Source organism: Fukomys damarensis, unplaced genomic scaffold (genome assembly GCF_012274545.1).
Source record: "Fukomys damarensis isolate Sample0158 unplaced genomic scaffold, DMR_v1.0_HiC HiC_scaffold_24, whole genome shotgun sequence".
Classification (NCBI taxonomy): Eukaryota; Metazoa; Chordata; class Mammalia; order Rodentia; family Bathyergidae; genus Fukomys; species Fukomys damarensis.
In genome coordinates, this window is record NW_022900936.1 from 68,560,765 (window position 1) to 68,573,129 (window position 12,365).

The following is a 12,365-nucleotide window of genomic DNA, read 5'->3' on the forward strand; positions in this document are numbered from 1 at the left end:
GAAGGGGGCGGGGGCGGGGGCGGCCGGCTGAAGTCAGCCCGGCCGTCCTGCAACTTCGGTCCCACGCACACGCCCCGGAGCATCGCTTTGCCTTTTGGAGAAAAACGAGAAAAGCCGAGCTTTCCGGATGAGAAACCACTCGGCCAACTCCACAGACGCACAGTAGGTCTGTGGAAAGACGGTCGCGTGATTGGCAGCGACTGGATTATGCCCAGTGTTCTGCCTGGGCCCCGCTCCCCCCGCGCAGTTACTGCCCTTATTGATAAGAAGTGGCCCCTACGCCACCACTGACCCTGCCCCAGATCCTCAGCGCGGCGCCCGGCTTGCCTTTGCCAAGCGGAACACCTCCTCACCCTCTGGTCAAGGCAGGGATCCGCGCATCCCCTCCGCTCTCCCGAGCCTGGAGTCTTGTGGTCGGACCACTGCCTTTGGCTCTGTCCTGCAGAGCTGTCACCGCCAGGACACCCAAACAGGCCGCAGGGAAAAGAAAACTGTGAATTCAGGCTCGGGTAGGGCAAATTCAATCAGGAAAAGGGCTGCAGACTGCAAATTGAACAAAGCATCGCAGGGACAACGCTGAATGTGAAATGAAAGCTCCCGGAGAGAGGGTCAAAGATTTAGTGTAAACAGATTTTCTTGGTAAATAAACCTTGGTGTCTGTCCATCTCCCCTCCCTTCTCAGTAAATAAGTAATAAAACGTCTAAATTTTATGACTGCAAGCTTCCATATCCTCTCCCCTCCCGGTGAATAAATAATAAAATGTCAGAATTTTAAGACTGCAAGCCTCTTCATTTGTAAGTGAAGAAAGAGGGCCTTGAAGTGGGGGAATAAGTTGATCGATACTAAAATCAGACCCAAAGATTGATGTATCCATCCTTGGATGACTGGATCATGCATCATTCATTCTTTTTTTCCTAACTCACAATTTGCATTTATTCAGGCAGTATCTCAACTGAAAAGATTACCACAGCAGCTTGGCGTGTTGGGGTCTGCCACCCTCCCTCCCTTTTCTCTGCTCCTCTGTTTCTCCTGTCCAGCATCCAGACCCCTCTGGCCCAGCTCCAGGGGAAGGAGTGGATCATGGTGTCCTGGGGCAGCTGCAGACAGGCCCAGGCCCACTTTTTGGTGACTCAGTACAAATGAGTCATTTGGCAGAAAACCTGAAGGATGCTTCTGTGTATAAACAAACTCACCTTAAATGAGAGAGGGAGCAGTAAAAATTTGGGTTTATTTTGTTTTGGTTTTGAAGAACCACACAGCGAACCTGACTTCCCAGGTCTCTCATGGAATTTCTAGGTCTTTCAAAGAAAGTGCCAAACAGTAACCCCTGTAAATTACTTGGTTTGCTCATGGCCCCTGCTCAACGTTTCTGGAGGCGGCTCACATATTAACAGGCAAGACAGCACAGCTGCCAAGACCAGCCAAACAAGCTCCAACAAACCAGCACATCATACAAAGAGTGAGTACGATGGCCAGCACCACTCCCTCACTTCCACAGAGAATATTTCACATAGTGCTACCCACCCTCCCGGGCAACCAGAAAGGGGTAAGGGTTGAATAGCTCGTCCAGGCTTCGCCTTTGGATTCAAGAATCCCACTAAAGTCTACCTTTCCTACCTAAGCCCAAGGACAGGCATGCACCTGCCACCTGTCCCTGATCTTAAAGCAACATGGGTTTATCTCTGTAATCTTCTCTGCCTTCTAAGACCAATGACCAAGTTCATGGCTTAGCCAGTGGATTAAGAGAGGGAGACAGGGGAAGAACTTGGAAAGATTGAGCCCAGTGTTAAGTGAGCCCCAGAACTTATTTTTTTCATCTCCTAGAACAGAGCAAGAAAAATCAGCAAGAGAGCTGAAGCCAATATAGAACCTCAGAAAGAGTAGTCAGCTTGTTCTCAGATCTTTGCTTCTTTTTCTGACTTTACCACTTTTTAATTGTGATCTGGGCTTCAGTGTGTCCTCATCTATAAAATACAGATTGTCCTAAATGACTGCTAAGAGGTTCTCTAGCTCTGATGCTTTAAGATTCAATAAAGATCCTCTGACACAGGAATAAGGGGGTATGAAACAAGTAATTGAGGACATTTCTAATTTTTCTTTCCTTCCTGGGAATGTGAAATTCCAGACAAGAATCCTTTGTTATTGTTGCTTTTGTTTTTATTCTTTGAGACAGGGTCTCACTATGTAGTTCAGGCTGGCCTTGAACTTACTATGTAGCCCAGGCTGTCTTCGAACTCATGGCGACCCTCCTGCCTCAGCCTCTTGAGTGCTGGGATTACAGGCATTTGCCACCACACCTGGCCAGATAAGATTCCTGATCATCTCTGATAGCTGGGATGAGATTTTCTCTGGAGCTAGAAGATAAATTAGATGATATCTCAGATCCATGTAGCCCTGGGAGTGTTTTGATATAGAATAAACCAGGAAGAAAGCCAGTTGAGATCAAATTCTAGAGAAAAGTGAGTTAAGAGTTAGCACTCCTAACCTCTCCAGTTAGGAGTGGGAAGTACTCCAATGGGGTCGGTAGTAGAATCGGTAGGAGCCCAGTGTCTCTACCTCTGGGGATTGCATGGATTCATAGCTTCTGTAAGGCCTTCCTGCCTCTACTGTTATTAGCTTAGGCTTGGGCTGGGCTGCACTAACAAGACCCCACGTGCGGCAGTTTAACATTGTGGTGTTTCATCTTTGCTCACTTATCAAACTCACACACTGATGTTCGTGCCATAAAAAGGCCCTTTACACAGTCTTTTAGGGACGTACAGTACAATGGCTCTGTCAATCTGTGATGTGTGATTTCCAAAGATGCCCTGGGAATTGGAAATTCTGATCAGCCAAAGATGAAAAGAACACACAGCTGTGAGAGAGGAGACTTTAATGGACTTCCTCTTACATTCTGCTGGAAAGAACAGGAGCCTGGGAAATGTAGCCTAGCCACATGGGTAAAGAAGGGGAGAAGGGTTTGGATAGACAGCTGACAATCTCTACAATAGCACCTGATAGCATCAGCTGGGGCACGGAGGAGGAAGGGAGAATAAAGGAGGTTCATCTTTCTGGCCTCCGTTTCCTTCTATTTACAACAAGGGTGCTGGATCTGATGTGCTTGGGACCCAGCTACTTTAATGTTTGGTGGTCCAAAGAGGTGATGGAATTATCCTGTACCAAGGTGGCAAGCAGTGCAGGTCCCTGCTGCAGCACACTCTCAGCTGTGGAACTCTTCTCCACTCACTCATCAGTCTGCCCAGCAGACCCAACAGAGAGGCCCTTGGGTTTTCTCCAACTTCGTTCCAAAGCTGTTCTCATGCTGTAGCCAAATTAATTGATCTCTATTGACCTCAGTGTCCCCAACTGCCCAGTGGGGAGAAAAATCATTACCCTTCCCTACCTTCCCAGGCTTGGCCTGAGGTTATGATGAGCTCACTGTCCAGAAGGCACCAGCTGCCCTTCTGACTACAGTTCTTGTAGCCAGAGCCTTTTAGTATGCTACATTCTAACCTGGCCCCAGAGCACACCCAGTTCCCAAGCATGGAACCCTCATGGGATGTGAGACAGAGCAGGTGGCATTGCCATGCTGACACAGCAGTGACTGCACAGCAGAACACCCCAGGGACACTCAAGAGTGGTGAACAGGGGCCCAGGAGGTTGGCAGATCACCTGGATTGAGTGTCAACTGGGGGAGGGTGAGCTGGGCTCAGGCATCACCATCCTCTAGGGAGGGGTCTGGCAGCTCCTTGGATATGTTACATGCTCGCTCTGTTTACTCATCTTGTCGTCTGCTTAACCCTTTCACCCCCAATGTAGTGAGCTGCTTTCTGGAAAGCTCTGTGCCTTATTCATCTTTGTATCCCCAGGGTCCAACACAGTGCCTTCTTTTGCTTAGTCAGCAAATACTTGCTATGTGACTTCTCTATGCCTATTACAGGGATGGGTATGGGCTGAGTTGCTGATCTCACTGGGATTAGAGGAGAAGGTCGGCAAAAGAGCATCAGGTAAACTCATTGCTACAGAAGGGCCCTGCAGGGGAGCATGCAGCAGGGTGTGCAGAGTTCCTTTGTAGGCATCAGACTGAGCCACAACCTGAAAGCTTGGAGCTGTTAACCAGGCCAAGGAGGGTGGGAGAGCAGGAACATGCAAAGGCACAGAGGCAGGAGGATTGGGGTACATATGAAGGACCAGAAGAAAGCCAATGTGGCTGGAGCACAGAGAGCAAGAAGAGGTGGGAAGAGGTGACAAGGGAGACTTTGACAGCACCCATATTAGGCAGATCCTAGAGCCTGTTTAAAGGGTTTTTGCTTTCTTTTAAGAGTTTTGGGAAGTCATTGTAAGGCTTTAAGTTGGAGAGGTCAATGTAAAGAAGAGAAGTAAGAGGTGGCAGGTGACAGGTGCAGTTAGAAATCATTCTTCTAACAGGATAAGAAAAAGAAACGAGCTGATGCTTGGATCTTTAGAGTCCAAGTGAGAGGTGATGGTTCTAGGACAAGGTTGATAGCACCAAGTTCAGAGACATCTACGGATTCGAGAGATTGGAGGAGGTAAAATCCACAAGGTTTGTTGATGGGGATGGAGGATGAGGAGGAGGGGGAGGTCAGGATTTCCTGGGATTCTGGCTTTCATCATCAGATGGATGATGGTACCATTCACAAGGAGGTGTAGCAGTACATGAGAACTAGGTCTTTGAAGTCAAAACCTTGACTTGGCTTGGTTTTGGGTCTGGGGTGGCTTTGAGACAGCCAAACATCAGTGTCAAGTATAGTACATATGCACTTGAGCCTGCAGACTTGGAGCTGAGTGGAAAGGTCCAAGTGTGAGGTCTAGATCCAAGTATAAGGGGTGACATCACTGGGGAAGAAAGTACTGTAGTCAGAGTAGAGACCTGCAGATGAGTCCTGGAGAGCCGGACAGGACAGGGCTGGGGAGAGGAGGAAGAGAAAGCCAAACCAGAAGGGAGACTGGAGAGGAGTCATGCAGTGGTTGGAAGAGAGCTAGTGGGAGGTTGCGTCACCAGAACAGAGGAGGAGGGTGTGGTCATCACTGTATAATTGCCCAAGGTCAAGTAAGGCAAAGGCTGAAAATACCATTGGTTTGGCAATGTTAGTTACCAATATCAAAAGTGGTTTCTGTCGGTGATTGGACTAAAGCCGTGGGCAGTGGGGGAGAAGGGAAAGGTGCAGAAGCCAGGCTGATGGAGAAGGTTTCAAGAGAACTGGGTTCAAAAGGGCACTGTGCCTTAGGACAGTAACTGTAGGTGGATCAGGATGCCAGGAGCTCTTCTTGTCTTTACTGGAGAATTTGGATATGGAAAGGTCTACCTGGGAGAGAAAAAGGCCTAAGAGAGCAACAACAAAATGGTGGCAGGGTAAGCTCCTGAGAGGCAGGAAGAAAACTTCGTGGTTTATTCCAAAAATGTATCCTCTTTCAGTTTTGGAGGCCAGATCGCTAAAATCAAGTGGGCAACAGAGCCACGCTCCTGGTGAAGGCTCAGTCCTTTCTTGCCTTTTCCCAGCTTTTGGAGGTGGTGGCAATCCCTGGTGTGCTTTGGTTGTAGGCTGTCTCTATCATGCATGGCCACCTTCTTCTTGTGTGTGTGTCTATGTCTTCATATGTCCTTCTAATATAAAGACTCAATTGGTAGATTCAGGGCCCACTGTAATCCAGCATGATCTCCTTTTAAAGTGATTACATCTGTGAATCTGTGAATCTAGATTACATCAATAATGTTTTTTTATTTTTAAAGTCACCTTCACAGATGCCAGGGGTTAGAACTTGAACATACGTTTTTAGGAGGTAAAATTCCGCCCACTGTAATAAAGAAGATTAGAACTACCACTATTAGTTGCAGAGACTGAGAGATGTGACCCAAGATGCCCAGTCCTGGCCTGGGACCCGAGACCAGACCGTGAAGGGAGCCTGTACAGGACAATGTCCAGCAGCCTCAGCAGTCCCCTGACTTGCTCCCCCACTGACTGAGCAGCAACTGGGCTGGTTCCTCCCACCAGGAGCCAGGACTTCTGAGTTCATGTCCTCCCCTCTGTTCCCCATCTTAGGCTCATTTGACACCTTTCTCTTCCCAGAGGAATGTGAAGAGCTGTGGCAGGTGCACTGCTGGGGTTGTGCCACAAAAGGTAGCCCCTCCCAACCCCAGAAAACACACTGCATTTGTGCTATTTTGCTCAGAGCTCCATAAGCAGAGGGCCTGGGGATTTTGCCCAAAGAGCTAAAGGAACAAAACCATAGTCATCTTTTGATTACTGCCCTTTCTGGAATGGCCTCCTTTTGTCCAGGGAGAGTAGGGCTGTTTGCTGGGCCAGCCCCAGGAGCTCTTCCTTGCTGTTTCTCTGCCGATGCTGGGCTCTGAGTTGTCCTGCAGGCCAAGGTGAAAATGTAAACACTGCGATCCTTCTGGAAGTGGCCTGGGACTGCCTACAGGGAGGAAGGGTTGCTCATGGCTTGGCGAGGCTCCCAAGCCTCATGTACAGCGACTCCGAGCTCCAACTTACACAGCTTGGGGTGGGTCCTCAAATGACCTTCCGTTTCTTGTCTGTGCATCAGAGAGGACCATTCCCATTCCAAACAACATTCCTCTGATAAAATCGGCTACACACTGTAAACGTCAAGGAGCCAGGAACATTCCGTGGGACAACAGGATTTTGATAAAGCTGTCTTATTTTGCAAAACCTCCTAGCATCAAACATCCTCCCCCGAGCAGGCAGGAAAATTCTTGGGATGCCACCACACTGGGCAAAGCGGCCATGGCTCCAGAGAAGGAGCACAGAGCCCAGAGAATGGGAATGCAGGCTTTCCAGGCTACTGCAAAGCTCCCCCGATTTCCAGAAAGCAGCGAGAGCTTCCTCCCTTCTTGCAGTCCAGGCTCACAAGTATTGTGACCTGCCCCCCTTCCCCTTGCCAGTGTTCTGTGGGGTCTGTATCTTTCCCACATCCCACTGAGCCCCCACTCTGGTGCTGGTGTGTCACCTTCTGCACGCAGGTGACTCACTGTGGGTCTGTTTCTGGGTGTCTCAGTCTTTACGTCACCCAGGGTTTACTGGGCACCACTAAGCGCCTCCCAGCCCCTCTCCATGAGCCTCTTTTTCTCTCCATTGATGTCTTTCTTTCAATCAACTCATCCCCTATTTTTTACTCTTTCCCTTTTCTGTTTCTTCTTAATTTCTGTTGACAGAGAACTAAATTGTTTTTTCCTAGGTTTGTGGAATATACTTTTTCAGTCTCTGGTTTTAATTTTTTAGAATTGGTTGATGATTTGTACTTTTCTGTATTTTCTCAATTTCTTACAAGAGCATGTGCAATTATTTAAAGCCTTGTATTAAAATATGATGTCCTTGGAAAAAAAGTGCACACATAGTGTGTTGTAAATGTACTACGCAGAACTCCACAAATGCCTGTTATGGCTTAGATCTATATGTTCCCCTAAAGCCTCATGAGCTTATAGGTGGGGCTTTTGGGAAGTGACTAGATCATGGGTGTGTGATCCTGGATCAGTCCACTGGTGTGGTTATTATAGCTGGGTGTGATGTTGGGAAGTGAAGCCTGGTGGGAAGGGGTGGGTCACTGTGGGCGTGGCCTGGAAGAGTACATATCCCTCCTCTTCCTTTGATCCTCTTCTACTTCCTGCCTGCCATGCCATGGGCTGTTTCTCTTCTGCCATGCCCCTCTGCCATGCCTCCCTGCCTTGGACTCAGCCAACTGTGGACTGAATCCTCTACAAAATGAAAGCCAAAATAAACCTTTCTTCTTTTAACTTGTGGGTATCAGGTATTTTGTCCAAGCAACAAGAAAGTTACCAAGTCTATGTCACTCCTTGAACACACACATGTGGTCACCTCTCAGAGTAAAGGATGCTCCAGGTCCCTTCAGGTCATTCTCCCCCACATCAGTCACCACCACCCAGACCTCTTTCAGCACAGATTAGTATTTTTGATAAAATGCAAAATACCTGCTTTTGTGTTTTATATATCCAGAGTGGTGTAATATAGGCTCTTTTGTGTCTACCTTCTTCTGCTCAGCAGTCTGTGAGCTGTTGTATGTAGCTATGATTCCCTGTTCATCTTTCTAGGGAGTAGCTATTGTGGGGCTAACCCTTAATTTATTTTCCTTCTGTTTTTAATGGGCACTAGGGTAGTTTTCCATTTGCAGCTTGTACAATTACAAATTATACATCTATTAACATTCATGTACGTGTCTTCGGATGACATTTATTACAGTTATATTCAGGAAAATTAAAAAAGAAAATGGCTTCCATTTGGACAGATGAAGTTAGCCAAATGGGATTGTTTCAAAGAAGAGAGTAGGAGATGGAACACGAATCCTTTTTCGGTCCTGTTTTCTAGTTGTACAACTGTAGGCCAGTTAACCTCAGCGAGTCTCAATTTTCTCTGCTGAAAAATATAAACAGCAGTACCTGCTGCTATAGTTATTATTACCTCTCAGGCTACCTGTGATAATCAGATGAGGTGATGAATATGAAAAAAAAAATTGGAGGAAAGCATCTTGCATAAAAACAAGGTAATGCTAGTTCTCTTATCAAAGAAAAAAACTAACAGCAACTTCATGTGACTCTTCATTTGTGATTTAAAATTTTGAACCTGTGACTTTCATCAGACAAAGATCTCCCAAATTGCTGACCCAATGTGGGCAATAAAGAAGAAATGTCTCAAAATGTCTCCGAGGGTCTATGTTTCACACGATCAGTAGGAATATATGGTTAGTGGCATCTTTTTTTTCCCTTCCAAAAGGGGAAAGGCTCTTGGCTCATACTTGGGATTTTGGTGTGGATTAGCAACAGAAAACTTCACTGCTGTACTGTAAGAGAGTTGGACAGGAAACAGGCTACATGTCGCCAATCTTCAGAGCAAACCTAAGAGCGTCTTCTCTTTACAGGATAGGGTCACCTGTAGGCTTAGGGAAGCTGCTATGGTCCACACACTGGTGAGGACAGGCTGGACACCTGGCACAAGTTGCCACCCAGTTCTTCCCCATCCAAACAAAACACACCTTGTGCTCTAAGGCCCATGCTCTGAAGGGTGGTGTTTCCCCAGGCCTCACTGGGACAGCTTCTGCAAGAGCAGTCTTCAGGCAACCAGCCCACAGATGTGCCACAAGCTACATGGCAGGATCCCTTCCCCAGGCACTCCTTGTGGGTGGGGAGCCAAGGGTGACCTGAATGACAGTGAGCCATTAATTGAGAAGGACCTGTGACAGAAAGAGATCCAAGGGTGAGCCACATGTGCAGGGGCTTTCCAATGGAGAACTGCCCAAGCATGCAGGAACGAATCAGTCTGAAAACTGGGCCTTAAACCAGTGGCTGTCAGCCCTGGCTGGACAGTGGAATCACTGGAGGAGCTCTTACAAAATGCCACTGCCTAGACTTCTGCTGTGGGGCTTGGCATCAATACCTTTTAAAAGTTCTCCAATTGTTACTAAGGTGCATTCCCCATTGAAACTACTACCTTGACTTAATACAGGAGGAAAGAGTGCATGTAACTTTTAGCAACCTAGGGACATGAAATTTATCAAGTATCTGCTCTGCACTATACTAGGTTCTGCCTGTACAAAGATGAACAAAACATATATAGCCCCTGCCCTTAACAAGCCAACAGATTAGGAGGAAAGATGGACTCATAAATACATATAAGTTACTTCACAGAAGGCTCAGCCAAGTGCTTTAAGAATATTGAGGTCTGCCGGAAAAAGCTCTGTTAGAGAAGTGACATTAGAACTCTTTCCTGAGGATGAGCAGGACTTTCCCAAGCAAAGGAAACAGGAAACAGAAACTTGGAGGAGACAGTATCATGAGGCACTGAGTCCTACAGTGCTACAGTGTGCACATAACACAAGGAGTGCTGGAAGAGGAGGCTGGGAAGAGTGGCAGGGCAAACACCAAAGCCTGGACTCCACTGAGCTCTCACTGTTTGAAAAATGAGGCAAATAGGGAAGACTAGAAAAGAGAGCAGGCACTTGGGGGAGCAGCAAGGAGCCACTGTAGGGACTGAGTTGCGAGGTGATGAAGGTCCTGACCGAGAAATTAACAGCAGAAATGAAGGAGGGAGCAACCCAAGGGACATTTCCAAAACAGGCAATACAATTTGGTAAGAGAATTGGGGTGCAGGGAAGCATCCCAGTAACTGATCTGAGACAGTAGGATGATACGATATTAACAAAGATGGGGATGCTGGGTAGAGCCTCTAAATGTCATGACATGCCAACACATCCAAAGGGAAACGTATCCAAGGGTTAGCTGGAGAGCGGAAGTTGCAGCATGGCAGGTGAGGAGAGTTGAATGCTTAGGTAGGAATCCTATATACTCTGCCAGGTATTTGGCAGGGGAAGGCAAGACACCTGGGGCGACACCAGGCAGAGCAGGAACAGGTGTGTATTCGCCAAGACTGACTTGTGTGCAGGTGGAGACAGCAGGAAGAAGGGAGTAAGGAGGAGCTGATGAGCAGGGTCCGTGAGGAGGGAAAACATGGGGTCTACAAGGGGAAGCCTTTGTCTTTGGAGAAGATAGGCAGTTTTGAATGGAGATGGAGATGTTGGAGAAATCTCATTCCCAAGGGATCCCTGCTAAAGAGCACTAAGCAAACTTCCTTCCTGAAAGCAGGGTTTGGGAAAGTTTTTCCATAAAGGGCGTTATAATAAAATCTCAGGCGTTGTGAGGTGTCTGCTCTCAGTCACACTAGTTATGATGGACTCTGTCATCATAGCGTGAAGGTCACAGACAATGCCTACATGAATGGGCATGCTGTTCTGCTGAAACTGTATTTTCAAAACAGGCCACGGGCTTGATTTGTTCCAAGGCTGTGTTTTACCAACACCTGCTCCAGAGAGTAGGGTAGGAAAAGTGGGCAGTGAAGGAAGAAAATTTGGGAATTTAAAGAGAAAGGATAAAATCTGGGCTGGCTTCCTAGGGGAACTTGATCAACGAGTGATCTGAGTTCAAATCTAGCTCCAGCTCAGAGACCTCAGTTAGCCCTCCATATCCACAAGTCGCGTGCAGATTCAACCACCTGCAGATCAAAAATATGTTTTAAAAGACTACTGAACATGAACAGAGGATTTTTCTAATGATTCCTCAAACAATACAACTACTTGTATTACATTCACATTGTATTTAAGTATTATAAGTAACATAAAGATATTTAAAGTATATGGGAGAATGTGTGTTATGTGCAAAACTGTGTAATTCATGTAAGGATCTTGAGCATCCTCAACTTTTAGTATCCTCAGGGCATCCAGTAATCAATCGTCAATAACCAATCAAGGAAGGAATGTACCTATCTTTGTTAGCCTCCACTTCCTCTGTAAAATAGAGGACACAGTAATGCCTACTTCATTATATCGTTCTGAGAAACAAATGATAGTGAATAGAGGCGTCAAGCATAAAACTCAATAAAGATTTTTTTCTTGGTTTTTCTGAGACAGGGTCTCACTATGTAGTTGAGGCTGACCTGGAACTCGCTATGTAGCCCACGCTGATCTCGAACTCACAGCGATCCTCCTGCCTCAGCCTCCCAAGTTCTGGGATTACAGGCGTGTGCCCCCACGCCCAGCTAAAGATTTTCTTGCTTAAATTTAAAGGTTTGCCCACAAACCACTGGGTACAGCTGTAGTTGGGAGCCATAGCCAAGGAGCCCAGGCAAAGCATAGGGCCCTTGAAGCCTGAGAGGTAGGACTAGAAGGGTAGGAGCTAGATCTGGGTCAGGGCTAGGAAGTGACACGAAGAGCAGAGTGTATATACCTAGTTCCAGAAGATCCACAGGTATAAACACACACAGCTGTGCACCTGCATGCACACCAAGGTGTGGTGTGGCCCAGGTCCATTGCTCTTGGTGGGAAAGGGGTCCAAAATGCTGATTCCTGGGCTCATCAGCGTGACCTCTGGGGAAGTGGTGCCCCCACAGCAGTATAGCTCGTTGGTCCCCATCGCAGACCAGCATGTCTCACCAGCACACGCTACATGGATCTGTGCTGCTACTACTGCTGCTCCTCGTAGCCTAGATGGATGGAAACAGCTAGTCTTGGACTCAGGGCAGCCCAAAATCTTCCCACCCATGCCTCCCACACTTTCAAGACTTTCCTGGTTGAGGTGGGGGTGCTTAACAATGTGGGTCCCAGCCCAGGAAATCTAGTTTAGTAGCTCTAGGAAGGATCCAGGAATTTTCATCTTAGCAATCTCAGAGGGATATTTTTCATCAGTGAGCTCAGGACCCCATTTTCAAAAATAAAGCTTTACCTCATCTTTGAATGCAGCTGAATAATAGGGCAATGGGACCCCCAAATTCCTTCCAGAAACTGCAGTCATGTAGTCTGCCCCTTCTCTTACACTTCCTCCTTATTGCCTGCAAGGGGAAGA

The 12,365-nt window shown here is 47.2% G+C and overlaps 1 protein-coding gene across 1 annotated transcript in view; it reads right to left on the minus strand.

Annotated features, from left to right (window-relative positions):
• Positions 1–11,773, minus strand: part of Heg1 (heart development protein with EGF like domains 1) — an 88,653-nt gene extending 76,880 nt beyond the window's left edge. Inside the window, exons 1-2 of the mRNA XM_010618269.3 lie at positions 11,751–11,773; positions 9,008–9,205 (exon numbers count right to left, since the gene is read on the minus strand). Coding sequence (XP_010616571.2) covers positions 9,008–9,191 — 184 coding nt within the window. The 5' untranslated portion in view covers positions 9,192–9,205; positions 11,751–11,773. The remainder of the gene's footprint in view (positions 1–9,007; positions 9,206–11,750) is intronic.
• Positions 11,774–12,365: the final 592 nt, after the last annotated feature.